Genomic DNA, 25,815 nt, shown 5'->3' with positions numbered 1-25,815 from the left:
ATATCATAAGTGTCGTAATTTTGTTTATTATCAAAGTTTTTCATAATTATAAGGATCTAAAAGGTTACAAAATCTTCAAATAAAAGTGTCCATGTGAGGTAGCACACAAATATTGAGTTACAGTTGCTTCAAAATTGTCTAAATTATACCACAATTGTAGAATAACATAAACAGATCCTACTCTATAACATAAACAGATCCTACTCTATGAGAAGTTTCATCAGAAAGCCGGGTTGTTGTGCAAATTTTATGGAGAATAAAAAAACTGAGTAGTTATCTTCTTCATCGTGATGTTTGCTTAAGGTGTTTAAATAATCAAGGTTAGGCTGAAAAGGTTCCTTTTATTTCAGATATTCTGCTAAGCTCATATTAGTTTATTAATACATTTCATTATAAATAATATGTTTTTCATCAAAAGATAAAAAAAATAAATTTTTATAAATATCATGTTGCAATAATTTGTTATTTATGATAAAAACACACAATTGTTATTGTAAACTTGGAGATTTGTTTAAAAGCTAAAAAATAACTGATGCACAGAGAAAAGCAAACGAAATATAATAGAAGAAAAAATCCTGATCTAATATATAACACATTATAAACATTTATTTCCTAATCTAGCTTAAAGAAAACTGATTAAATTGCTCATCAAGAATAAAAAACATGAAACATTTTTAATGTAAATTTACACATTCTATTACCTGCATCTTTTAAGTTAATATTAACTATATTTCTATTTATTGGTCTCAATAAACTTACGTTTTGTTCGATAAATAGACAAATATATATAGATAGATACGGATATTAACGTTTCTAAATGTTACCTATTCTTTGCCTTTGTTAAAATCTGTAAGTGAAATAGCAATACATAATAAACCCAGATCATTAAGTCTGTACTTGAGTTATCTATAAATCAAGATCCTAGTTTCTATCCAGAATTTACACACTTTAAAAATCTTCAAAACCTTTAAGAAAGTCTCAATTTTGAAAAAAAACAACTTATACGATCACTTCTATCTCCAGACTGCTCAAATAAACTAAATAAAATACTGTATTATTTACAAAGTAATTAGAAAATTAAGTTCCTACAGCTTAATTTTTTTCATAACGTGATTTTTTTTAATAGAAAGTGAACTGCGATTGTATATTATCGGTAGAGTGACTTGTTTACTACCACGCACACACGTATTCAACAGTTTTCTTGTACGACGACTCATGATATCAGGTTATGAATTTGACAACTTAATTATTAACACTAAATTATAAGTTGTTTCATTCAAAGGATTTGTTCATCCTTTGGTATTTAGTTTTGAAAAATCTAGCTTTTATATCTTTGGTGTTAAGAAGAGGAATTTCAACACTGTCATTTGTTTATTTTTTTATATAAAATACTTATATATGATTAATATCTACTAATAAATGTATCCATCCATCAGTCTTTCTATTTATTTATCTAACTATTGATCTAACATCTGTGTAACTATCTATTCATATTTTATGTTTTCACGATTAACTAACCAAGATCATTTATACATACATCTAGCGTTTTCATAAACTATATGAATATTATAGGTTTCTGTGATATTTTTATATAACAACACTCAACTATTTCATGAGTAAACCATTATAGAAATTATTGCCGAGAAAATGTTCTATTATATAACGTTATACTATAAATGTGATGTAAACTTCACGCAAAGAATTTCAAGTAAGCAGTTCTGTTTTAACCCTAATAAAGCTACGTTTTGCTGTACATTTTTTCATGTCAGTTTTACTTTGGTGGCAATGAACGGAAACTTAAATACTAGCATTTAAATTTTAAGCATTCCTAGTTTGTAAATATGATAAATAAAATAACATTGTACGCGTAACAAATCTCATTAAACACCGGCATGGTTCAACGAATTTTTAAGTAATTACTTGATTGCTTTATTAGTGTGTTTCAGGTTTTTTTTTGTTTTTTGTTTAGATATGTAGATGCAACCGATCAACCGTATTTCACTAATTTTAATGAACTGCTTGGTGCTTCAAATTGTGCATGTGAGTTGTAAAATCTTAGATAAATTACACAGAAACGTCCATTCTGTTACCGAATGTCTGCACTTCGTTTTTATCTTATAAGTGATCTATATCCAAGGAAATGTACGTGTATTTCCTTTATTTAGTACAGCTTCAAACCACGAGTATCTCACCACTAATTATTCTCCCTGACAAGAAACAAGTTAATATTTTTTTACAATACACGTACAAAGAATCTAAAATCATTAGATTTTTATGTTATCTCTCTTTAAAGTGTAAGTTGTGGCAAAATGATAATAGATCGGGATATTCAGCCATGTTATAATGAAATCTTTAACATTAGCAATGCCCTGTTGGGTGAGCTCATTCTATATCAAAATCTGTATGGAATACTCTTATGTCATTTCCGGTCAATCTATACGAGTATATCTGTTTCTTACCCTTATATCATTTCCGGTCAACCTATACGATTATATCTACTTCTTACCCTTATGTCATTTCCGTTCAACCTATATGAGTATATCTACTTCTTACCCTTATGTCATTTCCGGTCAACCGATACGAGTATATCTACTTCTTACCCTTATGTCATTTCCGGTCAACCCATACGAGTATATCTACTCATTACCCTTATGTCATTTCCGATCAACCCATACGAGTATATCTACTTCTTACCCTTATGTCATTTCCTGTCAACCCATACGAGTATATCTACTTCTTACCCTTATGTCATTTCCGGTCAACCCATACGAGTATATCTACTTCTTACCCTTATGTCATTTCCGTTCAACCTATATGAGTATATCTACTTCTTACCCTTATGTCATTTCCGGTCAACCTATACAAGTATATCTACTTCTGAATATATAAAAAGATAATGTATACGAGCATCAAGGAAACGTTTGCTACACTAAACTCCCAAGTATTAATCAAATCAATTAAGCCTTTTACAACTGCTTAAGTCTCTGGCTGGTAGAATTTTTAATTTGTTTAGTCGCGGGCGGAGTATAATTGCTAGTCGCCATTAGGTTTAGTTGATCAAAGAAGACAACTCTTAAAGAAAAGATGAAAATTTCGTGCTAAATCTCCTGTAGCAACTGAGTCTTAAGTGAATTTTATCTTTATAGTCGCCGGTAGATTTCAGTTGCTTAAATGATGTGCTCAGAAATAAAAGTTTCTTAGGATAATAGAAACGCTCCTAATATTTCTTGTATTGGAGTATAATTCTAGCTTATTCTTACTAATGTTTTTCAAACTAGAATTTCATTTTCTTAAGTAACTGCAACTGATCTCAAGCGTTGTAAATGATCATGTTTTGAACGTGTTTTGATCAATAAGTTGTCATGTAAGTGATCATGTTTTGAACGTGTTTTGATCAATAAGTTGTCATGTAAGTGATCATGTTTTGAACGTGTTTTGATCAATAAGTTGTCATGTAAGTGATCATGTTTTTAATGTGTTTTGATCAATAAGTTGTCATGTAAGTGTTCATGTTTTGTCAAAGTAATCAGCAGTTTCGTTTGTTGTTTTTTTGAAATTGTTGAAAATTGTAGATAAAGTTATGATATACAAATATTAAATAATGTAAGTGCGTAGACTGGTAAACTTTCATCTCTGGTGTGAGGCTGAGTAGAACAAATATAAACTTTAAACGTCACTCTCTTAACTAACACATACAGAACAAGAGAACAGTAGACCCAGAGTAGCCAAGTGTATTATAATGAGCTCACTTGGTGATCATGACACAGTGATATAAAATTATGTAAACGTATACTTTTATGCTTTAGATTTATTTTAGCTAAATCTAAAGATTCACACTGTAATCATAATCTGTCTTCAAAACAATGTTTCATCCCTAAAATTGCTTTACATTATAGTACTTGTGTTGATCGTCTTCTTTTGACAGTTTTGTCCTAGTCAGAGTAATAAACATGTTGGGTTTAAAATATCAATTAGCAGTGTGATTGTCCTAGTCAGAGTAATAAACATTTGGGTTTAAAATATCAATAAGCAGTGTGATTGTCCTAGTCAGAGTAATAAACATTTGGGTTTAAAATATCAATAAGCAGTGTGATTGTCCTAGTCAGAGTAATAAACATTTTGAGTTTAAAGTATCAATAAGCAGTGGGATTGTCCTAGTCAGAGTAATAAACATTTGGGTTTAAAATATCAATAAGCAGTGTGATTGTCCTAGTCAGAGTAATAAACATTTGGGTTTAAAATATCAATAAACAGTGTGATTGTCCTAGTCAGAGTAATAAACATTTGGGTTTAAAATATCAATAAACAGTGTGATTGTCCTAGTCAGAGTAATAAACATTTGGGTTTAAAATATCAATAAGCAGTGTGATTGAACACGTTAAAGAGACACCATATTTTAATCTAATCAGTTCAATTAATTTCGTGTTATCGGTTAAGATTAAATAAAAGCAACAGCACGGATAATTTTGGAATCCGACTAAACGGGTGAATAAAGCACCTTATAATTTTACAAGCTAACATATTATCTTTACTACGAAGTTCTGAAATTTTAAATGCTATACTTTTCATTGTATGTTTGGGAACTCTAGCACTAAATCTGCAGGAACTATTCCATTCCGGAACTTATTAACAACTATTACGAACATTTCTGTTTATTAAGATAAAAAAATAAACTATGACCAAAATATTAAAATATTCAAGATCGTCAAACTCAGGATATTGTTCTATTAAGAAAATATTTTGTAAGAAGCATTTATACACCCCCTCCCTCCATAGAAAAACAAACTTATAATCACCACGGAAAGTTATAATAATAGAGAACAGCGGTGGAATTAGAGACGAAAAACTCCCTAGTTCGACAACATTCATCTTATAGATATGTTCAACTTCAATTGACGCGAACAGCCACCCCTCTAGTTTTAAAGACAAAAGTATCTGAGAAAAACAAAAACACCTTAGTGTTAAATGATTCTGTAATAAAACTAAGCTCAGTACGTGAAAATAATGCGTTTACAGTATAAAGATATGATCCAAGGTGATCGTTTTAAAAGCTAAAATCTTACACCTAAAATTACTAGGGATCGACGTTACCAGGTCTAGCATTCTGACCATTGTACTTATAATGCAGAAGCTAGAAATAAAGAAATGCAGATATTTTGCATCTTAAATAACAGTATCTTAAATAATATTTCAATAAGCCCAAGCAAATAGTTAATCGTAATACACAACGACATATTTAAATGCTTACGGAGTCCATTAACTCTCACATCTGCCTAATATTTGGGAAACTGAATGCACGAAACTGTGATAAAATGTGGACATAATCTATTAGTGTTTATCATTATTTTTTACACTTACTAGCAAATTTCTAACTCGACAACATAAAGGCAATGAGCGCACCTCTTTAGGAAACATCGGAAGTAGTCTAATTCGATTTATAGTGTCTAAACACAAAATGAATATCACTAACGGCATGGTATTAAAAAGTGGGTTTTTTTATCACAAACAGTATTCTAAGATGATTGGCTACTTAGTCATTTTTTTACTTAATTGAAGATATAACAATTTAACGGAAACTAAAAACGATGTTCACTCACGGTTTGTTTTCTCCATCGCGTTAGATATGGATATAAATGTTCGGCAGCAACATATCCAAATCATCACCCAGCTTCCCCATCCTATCTCTCCTAATACCTGCTGCTTCCGCTAGGTGTCGCTCGAACCTGGTGAGCTTTGGTGGGTTTGGCAGCATGCCTTACGTCACGATGATAGAGACTGTGAGTTATTGGTGGGGCCGGCGGTCCACTTAATTCTGGTCATTATCATAATCATCGGCTTTATTTCCCTCTACTAGAGTGAGTCAGGCCAGGACTACGCCACTGTTGACCGCATAACTCAACTTGAAAGCAGGCTTTGTTCATACGGCAGCTCACCAGTTGCCGGCCTTTCACATCATTTCCACGTGCTATCGGAAAGCACACGGGGTCTCGTGCATATCTTAACCAGAGCTAGACTGCTGCTGTCAACACATGATACCCTATTTATTAACAGAGTCGAACTTCTTCGACCCTCTGAATGGAATTCCAGTTACAAGTTTCTGAGTGAACCCACACCTCGAAGTACCGCAGGTGTATCGAAATTATTGTCTTCAGGCCCAGTTTTACCTGTGACAAAAAACTGTTTTATCTTCATAAAATATGACTGTTGAGATTTATACGAATAACGTAATGGCTCTGTTTCAATCCTTAATGATAATGGTTCGAGATTATTATTCCAAACCAATATTCAGCACCCCAAGTAACAAACTCTTTTTTTACACATCTTACTAATAATTGAATAGAGATTTACTGCGAGAAAACTACGATATATAGCTTTCAGCGACTTTAAATACAAATTACTTAAGTCTATTATACACAAGCTTTACAATCTATCTGTCAGTCGTTGATGAGGAAAGAAAAATACTGACGATTGAACACTCGGTTATTGCAGGAAGGCTATAACGAAAATACATTAAACCTATATACTCAGAGAGTATTCCGAAATTTCGGGTGCATTACGGCAGTGAAACTAACACAATATATTACTGGTTATTGTGTAAGTACAACTTCCACTGTTTAAAAGAAGAAAGTGACTGTCAGTGAACATTAAACAATCGAACAGAATCTTATATCGTGACAGTTTTGTTTCTGAGGTATGAATGGACCTACAAAGGCCGCGCACCCAAATTTTCTTAAAACCGTCGCTAAAGAGCCTAGTCTCACGAACTGATACATCCTTCGTGAAGAACCAAGCTGAAAAAATGTTACATCCAGTAGATTCAGAAGAGCGCCAGAAAGCTGCTTCAGGAAGTAGCGTGACCTTTGACCAGACGGGCAGCGCTTTCCGAGTAGTTACTCCGAAACGACTAAAAGAAGGCAAGTAGTCGTTGTTTCGTATATATTCTTGAGTCTATAGCTTTAGTCTGTTTTCCTTGTATATATATATATATACATATGTATGTGTTTAACATACTGTTTGTATAACAAACGAATCGTTGGCTGCTGATATATGTTTTAACGGTTTCTGATTGATCAATACAATAAATTATCTGTAATCCTTATAGACGTTTGTTAAACGTAGTTGGAAAGATCGATAAGCATTTATTCTGCACAATCCCATGCAATCTCGGAGTTGATATGTGTGCCAACTTCATAACATTATTTGGCTCCCTAACGTAAAATAAAATCCTACTATCTTGTGAATGAATTATTCTTAAATACGTCAATCGTAACTGGTTATTATAATAATCCTCCCCTCTTCATACTAATCACATAAAATAGATAGGTGCAAAGGCATATAATATAGCCTGATCCGAATATATTTTATACTATATACTACAACGACGGTCATTTCCAGTGCTTAAAGAATATGCATGCTTGATAAATGTTATGTATCTAGAGATAAATTAAGCGCTGAAACATGAGACAGTTACAACGAATAACATGTTGGAACGGTTACAATGAATAAAATGACTGCCGTTTTAAGAATAAAATACTGTCAGGAAAATGAAAATTTGTAAATCGTTAAGGCAGCATATTTGTCGTGGTGAAGTGTTTTTCTTTATGGACCTTCTCTTTCCTAAAATTTCGTTAAAATGGCGACGTTTCGAACACTGTGCTGAGCTTTTCTTCGGGTCTGGATGTCTACGAGGTTCTTACGTTACCAGTCTTGCAGAAGAACTCATTCCAGGGTTCGAAACATCATTATCTCAAAGACATTTTTGGAAAGAGGAGATCCATAAAGAAAACCGCTCTATCGTAGTTATGGTATTTCTTTTCAAGTTCCTTTACTCAAGAAACCGCAAATTTGGCTACCTAAGTTCATTTCTCAAAATTATACTTAAATTACGATACTACAAAGTATGAAAAGTATTTCCAGCTAGATGTCATTGTGACCGGAGGATTAAAATTGACGATTCGGTCACGAATAGCTTTCATAATAAAAAATTGAAACAAATGAAAAGGCGAAACTGTATACAGTCGAAATGACCTAGCTTCAAACGAACTAACATTTAGCTCTTTCGCGTCTCGGTAAGTACTTTTTGACTGACAAATGGTTCGATAACATAGCCAGTGGTTAGTATTTTTTGCTTTTTTAAATCAGAAAATTATCTTTAGCTTAGTTTTGTGTACGTAATTTTTGTTACGTCTGCTGAGCAAACTTATTATTTATTTAATTTTTTTTTCAACTTGCGGTTTTTCATTACTTAATTATTTAAATCTTTATTTTTCTTGCTTGTTTTAATAGCCAAAAATGCTTAAAACTACTCTGCACACGTTTTAAATTAAAAAATAAGTATCTAAAAGCTGAAACAAGCATAAACACAAAACACGGTTTGTACAACAATTTTCTGTTGTGGTCGTAACTGATTTGTTAGAAATACAAATCAGTTGAAAGGTAGTTGTTGTGTTGTTACATAACATGACATAATTTTATACCATAAACGTACAGTTTCCCCCACCATTTAATAGAGTAACAAATGGAGCAAAATATTAAAATGATAGTCGTATTTGAATGATACTGTCAAATTTTTATCGTGTTATCTTGTCTGATACTATAATAGAAACAAAATCTTATAATATACCACTATATAGAACACTATTTACTTAAGGCAAAATGTGTGTTCTTCCTTAACAACGAGTTAGATTTTTCCTGAGCAGGTAAAATGGATTAGTGATTTTTTTTTTTTAATTACAAGTGTTAGCTAAAACTGTATGACAACACAGATAATCAAATAATGTTTTTAAAATAACATGTTTCCTTCATAATTTTATATATCCCAAAATATCATTTCTTTGCCTTTATTTAATTAAATTATCTTTCTTCGCGGCACTGTATTTCAAAATACATTCTTCGACTGCAAATAACTCAACATATATTCTTCACATTGTTCTATTCCAAAAATCCGCTCTTTATCTCTTTATGATTTAAAACACTTTCTTCAGGTTATATTTCACAATCCATTCTTTACCTGATTACAACTAACTCAATATAGAACTAGATCTCAACAACTCTTCATAAAGATACGTCTTCATAATTCATCATAAAGCGACACCTCGACAAAGAATCATCAAGAGATGTCTTAAAACTTATCACAAAGCTACTCATGAATAGCTCAACACACAGCTACACCTCAGTATGTCAATGTAAAGATATCTATACACAATTCTCATTGATTCATATATTGCTACATTTCAACAGCTCATCATGTAGCTATATCTCAACAACTCGATCCATAGCTACATTTAAACTGCTCATCATGTAGCTATATCTCAACAACTCAATCCGTAGCTACATTTCAACAGCTCATCATGTAGCTATATCTCAACAACTCGATCCATAGCTACATTTAAACTGCTCATCATGTAGCTATATCTCAACAACTCGATCCATAGCTACATTTCAACAGCTCATCATGTAGCTATATCTCAACAACTCAATCCATAGCTACATTTCAACAGCTCATCATGTAGTTATATCTCAACAACTCAATCCATAGCTACATTTCAACAGCTCATCATGTAGTTATATCTCAACAACTCAATCCATAGCTACATTTCAACAGCTCATCATGTAGTTATATCTCAACAACTCAATCCATAGCTACATTTCAACAGCTCATCATGTAGCTACACCTCAAATCTTCATTACATTGTTACATCTAAGCAATTAATTATAGAGCTACGTCTTCATAAACCATTATATAAATATATCTCAAAACGTATGATATAGTTACATTTCAATAAGTCTTTACATGGTTATATCCAAAAACTCGTCATATAGCTGCGTTTCCACAATGTATCACGTTGTTATATCCTAACAACTTATCATAGAGCTACATCTCATCTTCACACAGATATATCTCAACAGCTCATCATTTAATTATAGATTTCGAGAACTTATCACACAGTTACATCTCAACAGCTCAGCATATACACTCCTACAACCAATCACGTACGTATACATCTCAACAACGTCACACGGTCATATTGCAACAATTTTTCAAAAACCACGTAAACAGTGCTTTAACCTAAACTATGCGTAAAGCACAAAATGAACTTTTAAAACTTAAATTTGCAATAGTAGTTACATACATAAATGTACTTTACTCTAAACCATTATATACAATAATAGTTAATAATAAAATGTTTCTTATTTGTTTGTGTTTTAGCAAGCCACATTGGGCTATCCGCTGTGTTTACCGTGAGGGAATCGTACCCCGGATTTTAGGGTTGTAAGTTCGTAAACTTACTTGCTGTCCCACCGGGGGACAAAATGCTTCTCCATCAGATGAAGTTAGCGCAATAAAGACAAATATAGCGGGACAAAATAATGATCTGGGAAATGTCTGAAAGTTAGACGTGTGGATTATTGTTAATTGTTACATGTTCTGTTGAGGAAATTGAGGTGCATTTAGAATTATCATGTACCTTTTAGTCAATTCTAAAATTCGCAGAATAGTTTACCAACAACATATAAGAAACACAGATACAATAAAAATTCAATGGTTGCTTAATATCAGTTTGTATCATAACAAGAACAAATATATTACGATCTACGTGCATTTTTTGTGTTAAGTTTTTGCAATAATTAGATGCAGAGGAAATGTATTTTCCCTATCGTTCGTTTGTCTATTATTACAACAAAAAAGCAGGCCTTAGGCTTAGGTTCCCTTTCTGAAACAGCGCTTATAAGAGGTTTTTATAATAATTTTAACATATTTCCTTCAAAATCGTATTTCCATTGTATAAATGTTTGAGCTCAAACATTATGTTTCTAAAAAAAATGGTAAAAAATAACGAGTGCGCTAATCAGTAATCCTTCTTTTCTGCCGAAAGTGATAATAATAAGCCTCTTCTAGTTTTACCAAACACCGAACTCGATTTCAGTCAGAAAAAAACAATTAAAGACAAAATCTATTGTTATTAATTTGATAATACTACTTTGATACGAGATACGTTACATGTGCCTGCATTCATATGTAAACTTCACAAGATAAAAATCTAGGAACACGTAGAAACTGAATAATCCAAATTAATAAGCTTACTAGTCATGTTACAGAAGAAAAAAAGAGAGAAATAGCTAATCTTAAATACTGCTATGTATTACTTTCTTTACGGTGAAGGGGTCTGGCATGACCTGGTGGTTATACAGGGAACTTGACTAACAATCTGCGTGTTGCGAGTTTGAATCCCGTCAGCGAATGTGCTCGCTCTTTCAGCCGTGACGATCAATTCCACTTTTCGTTGGCAAAAGAGCAGCCCAAGAGTTAGCGGAGGTTGGTGTTGACTAGCTGTTTTCCCTGTAGTCTACCACTTTAAAATTAGGGGCGCATAGTGCAGATAGTCCTCGTGTAGTTTTGCCCTAGATTCAAAAACAAACATACAAACTTTACGGTGAAAATTTTCCATTTGTTAGTGCATTACAATTAGACAACACTTTATCTCGTGATTGAAAAGATTCAGTTTCTCTTTATTCCCTCATTTTACAGTTACTCGTTTAAAGCTTATTTTTATTCTTATTACTGTAAATTAAGTACTTAACTCTAAAAATAATTTTGAAAAATGGCCAATCAAATTCTACAAGATATTCATTGCGACTTATTCTTATTGGTTACACTTCAAACAGCCAATGAAAATCTATGTTTGATAGGTTCACGAGGTAAGTAGTTCTGTACTTTTCTGTAGATAAGAATACCAGTACACTTTACGGTTTTCTGAAAAGTACATTATTATTGCAAAGATAAAATCCTCCTTTTTTACATGTTTTCCTCTCTTTCAAACAAAATTCTTGATATTTAGATTGCAAGCAAAGAATACGTTGCTTTGAGATACACGATGAAGACAAATGACAATAAATAATTGATATTAGCTGAATAATTCCCAGTTAATTAAAACTTTCATCGCCACCTGTTTAGAGTTTAATATGATTAATTAGGCCTATTCACAAAGTGTTAAAAATAAATAACAGCTTTTATAAAGCTACCGTTTATTACAATGAAACCTATATACTTACTTACAGGGACCTTATCAAATTTACAGTTTAAGTTAACGTTCTAATTTAAGAAATCTTAACGTCGAGTTCATTAGGAACATGAAGTAAATTATGAACCCTGAAATGTGTTAATAATTTTGTGCAAGTAAAAATAATCGACTGCATTCACGATTGCTCTAACATTCAAATGTTGAAATCATGTCTTACATCACATTGTAAATAAATCGAAAAATCTGGTTATATACTTGAAGCAAACGTACATACAATTGCAGTTAAAGTATCATTTTGCTTACGACGAGTACGTCAAATTAGAATATATCAAAGCGGCTAGAGTTTTGAAACGTTTGGACAAATGTTGAAATGTTATGTTAAATTTACATAAAAATCTTCGGCGGTGAGATAGGAACTGGTTTGTCAGGTATCACGATAATAATGTATAGCCTAACCCTGGTTTGTCAGGTATCACGTTAATAGTGTATAGCCTAACCCTGGTTTATCAGGTATCACGATAATAATGTATAGCCTAATCCTGGTTTGTCAGGTATTACGGTAATAATGTATAGCCTAACCCTGGTTTTGTCAGGTATCGCGATAATAATGTATAGCCTAACCTTGGTTTGTCAGGTATCACGGTAATAATGTATAGCATAGCCCTGGTTTGTCAGGTATCACAATAATAATGTATAGCCTAACCCTGGTTTGTCAGGTATCACGGTAATAATGTATAGCCTAACCCTGGTTTGTCAGGTATCACGATAATAATGTATAGCCTAACCCTGGTTTGTCAAGTATCACGGTAATAATGTATAGCCTAATCCTGGTTTGTCAGCCTATCACGGTAATAATGTATAGCCTAACCCCTTTGTCAGGTATCATCGATAATAATGTATAGCCTAATCCTGGTTTGTCAGGTATTACGGTAATAATGTATAGCCTAATCCTGGTTTATCAGGTATCACGGTAATAATATATATAGCCTAACCCATTTGTTACAAACATTGGTTGTGATCGATAACACACACGCGGACACTATTATAGGAATGATCTCCATTTAACAATAGCATAAAAAACATGTTTTTCTAACTTTTAAAAAAAAGCACAAGTTGCATATAAAAACTAGAAAACTAGCTTGAATAAACCTATGTAAACTACAGGTTTCGAGATAGGTATATTAAATATAGTATTATTCTACTTCAAGTTGTATTTTGTGATCACTTGAAACCTATTTGTCAAAGATGTTCTTTGTACATGAAATATTCCTACCTTTAATGTTGCATTTAGTAAGTTATATAAAAAAGGAGTTATTTTTTAATGTGGCTAAATTTGTTCAGTACACTAATAGTTTTTACAGTACATAATAAACGCTTTATTTATTTATTTACACAACTACATATATATGAAAGTTTGTTGTTTAATAATCTATGGTAGGTTAGAAGCTTCAACTTCTAAGTCAGAGTTGTATGAGCGCTAAAATAAATAAATTGAATTTCAAACCGTATCTAGAGAGTAACTTATATTTTCTATCCTTTATAGATTATTTTATATAAAACTTTTCACATATGTCAATACTCTGTTGTTATAATAACTAGGGAAGAATAAGTTTTTGAAAAAATTGCACTTTTTCATCTGTTTTCTTAATAGGAAAAATATTCAAAAACGCTGAGTGTTGTAAAAAAATGAACGGATAACAACTATTTTAAATGTACAGTTAGGGAACAACTGAGTGTTTTTAAGTGTTAGTTGATTGAAACACCTATTGAGTGTTATTGTAATATAAATATAGTTGCATTAGTGCTGAAAAGAAGGTTTTTATCCATTTCAGACATTAAAATATGAAATTCAAAGATGAAACACTATTATAGTAAGTTTCCAGCTTATATGCTAGAATTTCCTTGGATGCGCTCCTGTAGTAATAATCAATTACACGGAATGCTTTAAAAATCTTTAAATATAAAAGAGTTATGTATACATATAGTTAACTTTGATTAGAACTAGTTTTAAAGCAACCAGAGTAATCAAAGTTGTACTAGACTGTATAACTAAGTAAACTCACGATACAATTAACTTTTGTGATAAATTTCATATTTGAGGGCTTAAAGTAAAATCATGTATTTGATAATTTTTAGCTCGTTGTTCAAGGCAGTGGCAAAAGTAAGTGTGGTCCCGATGAAACATAACGTCAGTTTAACCCGGTCACTTCACCAGAAACTAGATACAGATCATGATCTAATGTGATGGATAAATTAGCGACAACTAATGTAGATATGGACTAAGATAATATAGAAAGGTGCCTAAACAATCACATATATATGATATGATCTAACATAATAACATACACCAACAATGATAGGAAGTAAGGCTTAAAAGCGACAAATAGCATAAAGATTATGGAACGACATTCTAACTGTAACATCACATGAACATTATGTGCTGCTAATCGTAATAGCAGATAAGCCTTACGATATAATAAGATTTATCATAACATCAAATGAAGATTATGTACTAACACGTTGAGCGTAATAGCAGATAAGTCTTACGATATAATAAGATTTATCATAACATCAAATGAAGATTGTGTACTAACACGTTGAGCTTAACAGCAGATAAGCCTTACGATATAATAAGATTTATCATAACATCAAATGAAGATTGTGTACTAACACGTTGAGCGTAACAGCAGCTAAGCCTTACGGTCTGACAAAATGGATTGAAACATCTGGTATCGATTGAGGCCTAAAAGGTTGGATCGAAACAATGAAAACATCTTAGAAATAACAAAGTACATCGTTCTCTTCTATCAAAATATATCAGAATACACAACGTAATTCTTTAAATCAAGTGAATATCTTGCTTCATAATTTGAATAAGCAAGACGCAAACTAAGCCCCTGATTAAATTAACATAGACACTATCAGTTAAAACTAACTGTGCACAAATCCAAACACAGAATTAATGTTGGAAGATAAAAGTTACAAAAATACTACAAAGTTACTAAAGGACATGAAATAAATAAAACTTCAGGCTGCGCTTCATGCTTTTTAAAAAATGTATTTTGACTTAAACTAATATCCATGATTGGTTACTGCTCATCAGCTCCAGTTTTGAGTTTTTCAACTCGTCTCTATCTGATGACAACGTGTTAACCCGCCTTTCATTTCTATTAAAATATCTTATCAACCATTTTATTGCGTTAATCTAAAAAGCTAATCTGTAAGAATGGATATACTTGATGATATAACCGGACATCTCGAAACAGAAGATTACAGATTATATGATCATACAAACTGTGTCTTTATAACTTACAGAATTTAGAATCTAACAAGTTGCAGCATCATTTCATGGTGTGCATGTATGTATAAGTCGCACTATATAAAAAATACACATTACGCTCTAAGAAGCTAAAGTTAAAGTTTAACTGTTTTAGCGCAAGCAGCACAAGGGTTAGTCTGAGCTGTGCCCACTGCAGGGATTCAACCACGAACTCATGTCATAAACATCCGAGTTTATCATTGAGTTATCAAGGGGGCAACAAATTAAAATATAAGAATTGAAGTTACATTTACTTATAAAGGTGTCCCACCCAGTGGGTCAGCGATAAGTTTACAGACTTACAACGCTAACATCCGGGGGTTCGATTCTCTGTGGTAAACTCTGTGGTGCAAATAGCCCATCGTTTAGCTTTGTACGAAAAAAGCAACAACTGTTTTCTGAAGGTGTAATATGCTGCTGTAGAACAAATGGCTTACTTTAAATAGTCTAACAAAACAACACTATTCCATAACAGCTGATAGATTAGTAATCTATAAAGCAAATTTGCAACAGCTGATACAACAATTTTAATTCATAAAGCTGCTTTGTATTATCTGATAAAATGCATGCTCTGTAAAGCGATTTTCTAACAGTTGTTACGGCTTTTAATCTGTCAAGCAGCTTCGTACATTTAGTCTATTAAGCAGCTTTGTAAGAGTTGTTACAGCTTACGATCTATAAAGCAGCTTTAAGACAACTGATACAACTTTATTCTGTAAAACTGCTTCGTAACAGTCAATACAGCTTATGATTCACTAAGCTGCTATTAGCCAAGATCTATCATTTCTTCAATAACTGATAAACTTTTAGTCTAATATGTTACGCATAATAACTATTTAATTCAATTATGTGTAGGTTTACGTGACCGACAATTTTACCTCCGCCACCGAAGGTTATGTTTTCACCCCTTTATGTAAGTGTGTATTTTTGTTTGTCAGCAAGAGTTCTCGAAAACGGCTGAATTGACTTGGACGAAAGTTAGTATTCATTTGGACTATGACCAAACTTAGAATTGATTAGTTTTTGGTCAAGTTCACAGAAAGTTGTCGAAAATCCAAACAATCCCTATCTGATAACGTAGGGATCGATTTTTCACACTATTTTTGCTCTATAACTCAGTCAGAAAATGATCGGATTTCTATTAAACTTGGTGGACATATATAGAATATTATTTCTCATTGTCGGACAAAAAAATGGTCTGTGTTTGTTAATAACGATGGATATATGGACATATATTCTTATTTTTTTAGGGCCGAATACGATCAACACTGCGTTAATCAAATTAATCGTAAGGTGTTGGTTCTGTATCAAGGGCCCGGCATGGCCGGGTGGTTAGGGCGCTCTACTCGTAATCTTATGGTCACGGGTTCGAATCCCCGTCCCACCAAACTTGCTTGCCCTTTCAGCCGTGGGGGAGGGAGGCGTTATATATGACTATTCGTTAGTCGGCGGTGGGTGGTGATGACTAGCTGCTTTCCCTCTAGTCTTTCGCTGCTAAATTAGGGACGGCTAGCTCAGATAGCTGTCGTGTAGCTTTGCGCGAAATTCAAAACAAGCAAACAATCTATATCAAGTTGAAGATGATCTTTGCTTCAAGTGGGACTTTGTAGGTTTCCGTAATAGCTTTATAAAGATGTGTACAACGAAATATGCTCCATAAATAGTAGCTCTATCTACTAATATTTTAAGCTCGAAAAGTAGCTGAAAAACTAAAAGAAAATGTTCCTGAAATATTACTTAAAACTGGTTTGGATAAATATGTACAAAAAAAGGGGTTAAATGTATCAAATCTAATCATCAAAAGTACGTGACAAGTGCAGAAACATCTGTTTGACGTAAAGAGTACCAGTTTGGAGCTTAAACCAACAAACATATTGACAAAAACAGATTAAAGGGTAGAAATTGAAGGTTCTAAAAACGGTTAAGCACAATTCTGCACATTATGCAGACAATCTTTGTGCTGAGACAATCGCAAGAATCCAATCCCGAATGTTAGTGTTATGTCTGTTTGTAGTTAAGCACAAAGTTAACAATGGGCTATCTGTGTTGTAACCAACACGGATATCGTAACCAGGTTTTTAGCGTTATAAATCTTTTTTGTTTAAACTTACCGTTGAAAAACTAGATAGTTTTAACTCTGTGAGTCCCAAAGGTTGCCGCTGAGTCACCGGAAAGGAAGATCTAAAACTTTGTAAGGAAGTAAGTAAAGCTCTTAGCAAACTTACATTTCCTCTTTTAGCTCGTATAGCAACGTAAAAATCCCAGGTTCGAATCCGCGCGGTGGACTCAGCAGATAGCTAAATATCTTTTATCTTCTATACGAAGCTACTGAACAACAATTGCAGTATTGCACGGCTGACGACTCAGTTTATTCTAATTACATTAATTTCGCTTTAAATCACGAGCCAATCACGTTATTTATCCTATAAATGTGACAAACAATGCGCTATTACATAGAACTATGATTACAAAATTATAATTATTGTATTGATCTTTCTAAAACTCGTAAGATTGGAACACTGATATGACTATGTAAGTAAAACTATGGTCTACTGAACTATAGTTCATCAAGATTTCTATGAATCAAGTTATCAATTCAACATATGTACATTCAGCAGTCATTATAATTGAATATCGTTTTTAAATTATAATATCTACTTCAGTATAATTTGTGTATTTCTGGACTGTCGATCAAAATATAAGCTATCAACTCATGATCTATATACAGTCTTAGCCAAAATGTTTGCATATTTTGTAACAAATAAAATCATTATTATTAAGATGGAATACAAATACACTTATCGCTGTCAAACTGAAAAATGAATGTTATATTAAAGATCTACATATGTAATTTGTATAATGAGACAAGTTCTATGCACATAATGAATGATCTATTAGAACAGCAAACAAGTTTATCAGACACCTGTAGAAAGACATTTAATTTAACGTTTCATCTATCATAGCAAACTGGGGTCCGGCATGGCCAGGTGGTTAGGGCGCTCGTCTCGTAATCTGCGGGTCGCGGGTTCGAAACTCGGTCACACCAAACATGCTCGCCCTTTCAGCAGTGGGGGCATTATAATGTGACGGTCAATTCCATTATTCGTTCGTAAAAGAGTAGCCCAAGAGTTGGCGGTGGGTGGGGATGACTATCTGCCTTCCCTCTAGTCTTACACCGCTAAATCAGGGACGGCTAGCGCAGATAGCCCTCGTGTAGCTTTGCGCGAAATTCATAACAAACCAAACCAATCATAACAAAATCTTACCAAAACATGGCATCAAATTAATATAAATAGCGTCTGTAACCTTATATCAATTCATATGAAACATTCAGTACTTGGTTGGTCCTCCTCGTACTCTAATAACCTCCGCAAGGTGACGAGGCATACTGTCGATGAGGCTATTGATGTAATCCACCGTAATTTCATGTCAACTTGTCACTAGAAGGCGCTGCAACTATGCTACAGTAGCTGGTTTAGGATCGTGGTTAGCAGTTTTCCGGCTCAATTCTGCCCAACAGTACTCAATGGGATTATAACCTGGAAACTTTGCTGGCCATAACAATATTGTAACGTTCTCCTGGTCGACATAATCCTGTACAATACGCGCATTGTGTACAGTAGCGTTCTCGTCCTGCAACACAAAGTTATTGGCAAACATTGCCGTTTAATATGGCAGATATATTGTCTTCATGGGATGCCTGTAGGAGGCGCCCTTGACGTTTCCCTGGAGGATATAAAGAGCAGTTTATGAATAGCTGCCCAACCATTTACTGTACCATCTCCCGTGGGAAAGACAGCCTTCCCTCATCTGTTCTCCAGGCAATCGACGAACACGAATCCTACCATCAGCTTTAACACCCGTAAACAGGACTTACCTGAAAAGATGACATGCCAGTGTTTTAACTGTAAGCTGGCATGCTGTAGTACCCAAGTAACATGGTGACGGCGGTGAATTCTGGTCAATATCGCTTTGCAGAGTAGCCCTTTTTGCCAAATAACTTGTTTGGTCAGTCTCCTATTCACTGTTCTTCTGCATAAATTGGAATGAATATGTTCATGTCATTCCTGTCATAAGGTGTTGCGAGATTTCTTGACTTGTTAACCTGATCAAAACACAGTCATCTGGGGCAGTAGTTTTTCAGTGGACTTTCCTGGAACAACATTTCCTGTTGTCCGATGACGTTTCCGGATTCTGGATACACTATACTAAGAGATCCTTACTGTTCTGGCAATGTCCGTTTGCTTCATACCATTTGTGGACAGTCGTACAATTTGACGCCCTATAACTTCTGTCATATGACGAGGCATGTCTCTACACCAAGTACAGAGAAATTACCTGAACAAAGCGTTGATCTGTTTCGAAAAAGCATACAAAACAGGTGTGTATGTGACGAAGAAATTATCAAACTAACTTATACACATCAGAATAGCAGTTCGTACATGTTTGTCCGATCATACCTACCTTCTCTGTTACTACTCGCGCATTTACTCTATAGCTGATCGATACATGTGTACAATAACATCAATATAGAACAGTGTGCAAACATTTTGGTCAAGTTAATAATTCATTAAACATCAAAGAAAAATAAATCTGACATCTCCCTATATGTTGTCTCCCCTACCCATAGTGGCGCACGGTAAGTCTTAAGGCTTATAACACCTTCATATTCTACAATGAATGAATGAAAACTATAAATATCTATAAAGCAAAATTTAAGCATCAAAATTACCAAACATTTTCCTATCGTTCAATTTACATCCTCACACATCGAAGTCACTGTGCAAACTGATTATAAAATTTGAATCAACAACAAATATGGAAAACAGCGCCCTCTAACATTTGTCTCAGATACTAAGGAGGAATACATTCCTATACTAATTCCCATGTCCGAACTTCGGCAATTATATTTCCTTGCCTTTATAGAAATCAGACTTAGACCTTTAATTAGTTTCTTTCAACTAACCGTCTTTCTAAGAGACAAAGACAACTCAAACATAACTTTCATAAAAAAAAAGAGAATGAGAAAATAAAGGATCATCGTTAGCTTAGTATCGTGGAAAATGTGTGGTATGTTTCGTTTTTGTTTCAGAATTTTCAGCCAAAAACACATAAAGGACTATCGGCGCATAGACGTCCCTAATTTTGAAATGATATAGAGGGAAAGCAGCTAGTTAACAGCATCCACAGCCAAGTCTTAGACTAGTTTTGTCTGACCAAATAGTAGGATTTTACTGTCACTCTTATAACGTACCCAAAGAAGGCTTCAGAGTATGGATGTTTGAATCATGAACACTTGGATATAGAGTCTCAGTACGTTAACCACTATTCCCCTTCCAGATTTGGGATTTGGAACAATCACTGCCTCAGGCAGAGGACATTCAATCATTAGTGTTAATATAAACCTTAAGTTACTTCAAAAGAAGATATTTGAATATATGTAGACATATATGTCATGATAGAGTTAACTTATATAGTACGACAGAAATCAAACATGAAGGTAAAAATTCACTCTAGTGCATAGTGAATTATTTCATCACTCTTAGATATACTGTAATAAAACACGAGAAATAGGCATAAGCTTATGAAGTAAAAACATATGAACTATTAAAGCCTTCTTATTAATCATACTTACCATAATTCTATCCATAGTGATGAATATATTGCTACTTGTTTTTAATTTGGAGGCGAATTCCATTTTCAGTTTATTGTAATAGAAGCAACTATTTACCTTGGTATTTTAGTTTGTATTTTATACTGTTTATATAAAATATGAGCCAATATGAGATTGGGCTATAGTGATCTGTTTATATAAATCCAATACGGGAGTGGGTTATATTGATCTGATTATATAGATACAATATGGGATTGGGTTATAGTGATCTGTTTATATAGATACAATATGGGATTGGGTTATAATGATCTGTTTATATAGATACAATATGGGACTCGGTTATAGTGATCTGATTATATAGATCCAATATGGGATTGGGTTATAGTGATCTGTTTATATAGATACAATATGGGACTGGGTTATAGTGATCTGATTATATAGATCCAATATGGGATTGGGTTATAGTGATCTGTTTATATAGATACAATATGGAACCGGGTTATAGTGATCTGTTTATATAGATACAATATGGAACTGGGTTATAGTGATCTGTTTATATAGATACAATATGGGACTGGGTTATAGTGATCTGTTTATATAGATACAATATGGAACTGGGTTATAGTGATCTGTTTATATAGATACAATATGGAACTGGGTTATAGTGATCCGTTTCGTTATTGTTAATTCTTTTCCTTGCTTTTATGATTGAGGACAGTAAATAGTCACTTTAGATACTGGGTCTTCTTGGCTTGAGTATCCATATCGGCCCGTTTTTAACGCTTAATTGCTCTATTTTATTCTAGCCATTTCACTTACGAATAGAGGTTATATCTGTTAAACGGTGCATCTCCACCGTTGTGAGAGTCCTACTTCTCTAGATACCTCTCTTACTAAGATATAATTTATGTCACTTACTATAGCTTTATTATTTAGTGTAAGAGGCTTTTTTTTACCTAGTTTCCCGAAAACTTTTCAAAGTATCAATCAAGCTACAGAGATACTGTTGAGACATTACACTCTCTGTACTAAAGTCATTTTATCGCATTGTTATATTTTATACTTCTTCTCTTCAGTGGAAAGCATGGATGATATGTTTGATCGTCAAGAAGCCATCACACTGATATAAAAATAGTAGATCTAGCAAAATATTTAGGGTGGAAATTCATACCCTGTTTTAAAGTATCTTAACGTTCATTATCTTAAACAACCTGCCCCAAAGATATTTTTATTGAAGTATTTCATCTTTCGAAATCTTAAAAAGGTTATTTTTCTCATTTGGTGGAACATACACAATTAGCTTCATTAACATCTTGCAAAGTGTCATTAATTACAAAGTTTTTAATTTTTTGTGCCGTAATAAATGTTGCTTAACTGATCTGTGTTTTTATTTTCAAATAATTAATGATTACAAATAGCCCAAGTAACCAGTTCTTTAACATGGTAAAAATACAACGAAACAACTACTTTTTTATTCATTTTATTTCAAGATGTCGCGGCCTTAGGCTTACATCAAACAGTATGATCCCAAATCTTGTTTGCTGTAGGCCACAGTAGAATTGTTCATAAGAGTGTAATTGAGAGAAGTGTGTGTATTTTTTTTTCTATTGTTACCTTAAGAAAATACGTTAGTTATGTCAGTATTCATTTTCAGTAGCACGTGTGCTTTTTCTCAGTGAATGAAGTAAATAATCATGAAATATGATAGCAATTTTGCAACTGTATTTCGTTCCCAAATAAGATAAAACGAAACACCAATCTTAGGACACTTAAAAATCTCCCACCCTTGTTTAAGAAATAGGTAAAAACCAAGATTACAAAAGTTTTTATTTTCTTTATGCAAAGCGCGTCAATTATGCGTTCATAAAAACATGTATGGCCGAATAAAAACATATCTTACAAGATTGAAGAAAAAAACACACATTTTGGCTGAAGGCCATCAAAACTAATAAATATAACCACTTCATTTTCTTGTAAGGTAAATACGTGATATACATACTTATAGATATAAATACATCGAACTGAATATTTATTTTAAACCATACATATTTTCACATTGCCCGAAGACTTTCGATCTACTCAGTCCTAAAAACAGCAGAAGAAATCTTCTTGAAGCTTATGATGGGTTTGTCAGTACAGAAGAACCACAAGATTGAAATCCGAAAATAATAACCTTGTTAGAGGAGACTGGGAACCGTTCGGGATTTCACCAGAGATTTTTATTTGATTTTGATTGGATCGTCCGCAAGCTGTGGTTGATGTATAGTGGAAATAGCTGTGAAATTGGGTTACACAAATAGTAGTTGAAAACCTTTAGGATTTACGATTGGATTTGCAAACTAGAAGAAAAAGAATTCGTTGTTTCTTTCAACTTCTGTATGAAAAGCCTATCCCTCTCTATCGTTTTTACTGGTTTTACTATTGCTCGTCGTGCTTTATCGAAAGATATTTGACACAACCAACTAGATCGTCGTTAGATTAAGGGTGACCACAAACCCGAGCTGCCATCCTTAAGGGGTAGTATTTTGTCATACTCGGCTTATTCTGGAGGCTAGAAGTTGCCAGTCGACAATTAATTTGTGGGAGCTCAAGACCGCTACCACGCCGAGTTAAGAGGATTGTCTGTCCGACTAGAATGTCCCCGAACATGAGATCGGCTTTGTTTCGACACGGAACTGATTTGGTTGACATAAAATCCGCCACCATTCGTACACGCTCTTAAATATCAATTTATAGTCACAACAGAGAACATAGGTTTCTACTCTAGTGTTCTGGAAGCACTTTTTTTTTTACATTACTGAAAAAGAAACCTAAATTAACATACCTTTTACAGTAGAATTACTGTAACAAGTACTGAATATATAAATATATTCTTATAATACAAAAATACAATAAAATTGTACAATATTTCTATTTGGTTTGCGAACAGTACCACACACACACAAGTATAAAAAATGATGTTCAAGAAAGTATGATTATATATATGTATATTTGTGTTTGTGTGTATATATATATGAGTTACCAGCATCAAGTTCTCGTTCAGCTTGAATACGAATTTTTTGTCTCTTGATTATTTACACAATAAATATACATTTTAACAACTCTATATAACAACAGAGCCTTACAAGTTATATATACATATATGCCTGATTTAAATTTTAGTCGGACATTTATAAGTTTAATATTTTAATGCATTGTTAATGACCTCTGGTGGCTCAGCGATAAACTAAGCTTCAGAGCTTGATCCTCGCAGTGTAAAACAACACACATAGATTATTGCGCAGCTTTGTTCTATATTATGGATTATCTGTAAACTTCAAGTTACAAGTAAGCTCAAATCCTGTTATATTTATATATGTGTAAATTATACTGCATACATAAAACATTTAACAGACCCATAATTTGAGTTGTTTAAAATCAGTAAACTTCCTAATCGAAAACTTCTAACTGTAAAATATAGTTTTCCTGAAACTAAGTGCTCTTTAAAACAGTAAAATATACCTAATCTAGTTTTGAATACCTGAAAATCCAGTTGACCCTAAACTATGTATTGTTCAATTTTATAAGTCGTACAAACCCGAAGACTTTGTACTGATTATACCTTTAAAATACAATTTTCTCGAAAATATATATCGTTTATACCCGTAAATCCTACCAATTCAGAGATTTTGAGGTTATAATACCTGTAAAACATAGTTTACTGAAACTATGTATTGTTCAAGGTTGTACAAATTATTGCCTAGAAGCAAAGGGGACCAAACGGTTGTGACCGTAAACTTTTTTCTCGAACATTGAAATTATGTGTCGTTCATAAGCATATAATGTTTCATTCTATGATATTTGCTGAGCTTAGACTTTGAACTGTTTATATATATATATCTCGACTTATAAACATATAAACAATAACTGTGAACTGTTTATATCTGCTAGTTGGCTGAGCGATGCCCAAATGTTAGCGTGCCAAACTGTGGAGTTGAGGTCATGTAGTTCGCGTTTCGTTACCACCAAAATATTGCACTTTGTAGCTGTGAGTGCGTTATAAGAGTGACAGCCAATACCACCATTCGATTTGACGAGAGAGGCTCAAAAATTGGCATGCCCGCCATCTAGTCTATCTCTTCAAAATTAGTGACGGCTAACGCAGATATCCCTCGTGCAGCTTTGCGCGAAATTCAAGAAATAAACCATATGTGCTAATTCCTTCATTCTTTATACGAAAACCGAGCGTAGATTCTGAAGTCATTACATGTGCCAACCATAATGATCCAAATTCTATGCTGTCTATCATCTCATAACGTAGCTGTCCTCCAGACAGTGTTTTGTCTATAATTTGAATTTGTAATTATTTCAAAAAATTGCACCGAAACAGCGGATATACATTATAACCTAACGACAGATATAGGTAACGACCTAAGAAGCTATAGTGTATCATGATATACACAGTATGATGTAATACAAATTAGATGGCCATAGCTATATACTGTTAACATTATTAAATTATAATCGCCCTCGAAATTCGTATTTTAATTATTATTAAAAAATAACTAACACTGTATTTTTTATAGTATCAAACTACAATTTATCTAAAACTATGTTCTGTTCGTATTATTGAATTGTAACTGACCCCAAGTGTGTGCTCTTTATTTCTGCGAAATGAAGAAGACCGAAAATCTAAGTTCTTGGTAATTAGATAAAAAACAGTTGCTACAAAATCCTCTAATATAAACGGCGCGAGTTTGTTTGGTTACTTCTTGTTAAGCGTAAAGCTGCATCTGTGCTTTCCCGGTGTATCGAGGGTATCGAAACCCAATTTTTAGCGTTATAATCTCTTAGACTTACTGCTGAGCCACTGGATGGGC

The 25,815-nt window shown here is 33.3% G+C and overlaps 1 protein-coding gene across 2 annotated transcripts in view; it reads left to right on the top strand.

Moving 5' to 3' along the window:
* The window catches only part of LOC106476413 (zinc finger protein Gfi-1b-like), an 88,740-nt gene that overhangs the window by 25,685 nt on the left and 37,240 nt on the right, over nucleotides 1-25,815 (top strand). The window contains exon 1 of one of the 2 annotated variants that reach the window (XM_013937078.2): nucleotides 5,802-6,914. The exons of the other annotated variant lie outside the window; for it this stretch is intronic. Within the exon in view, the coding sequence (XP_013792532.1) occupies nucleotides 6,698-6,914 (217 nt within the window). The 5' untranslated portion in view covers nucleotides 5,802-6,697. Of the gene's footprint in view, nucleotides 1-5,801; nucleotides 6,915-25,815 lie in introns of those variants that run through there. 2 annotated transcript variants of the gene reach the window in all.

Source organism: Limulus polyphemus, unplaced genomic scaffold (assembly GCF_000517525.1).
Source record: "Limulus polyphemus unplaced genomic scaffold, Limulus_polyphemus-2.1.2 Scaffold155, whole genome shotgun sequence".
Taxonomy (NCBI): domain Eukaryota; kingdom Metazoa; phylum Arthropoda; class Merostomata; order Xiphosura; family Limulidae; genus Limulus; species Limulus polyphemus.
The sequence above is the reverse complement of the archived record's forward strand: the minus strand, read 5'-3'. Positions and strand labels throughout refer to the sequence as shown.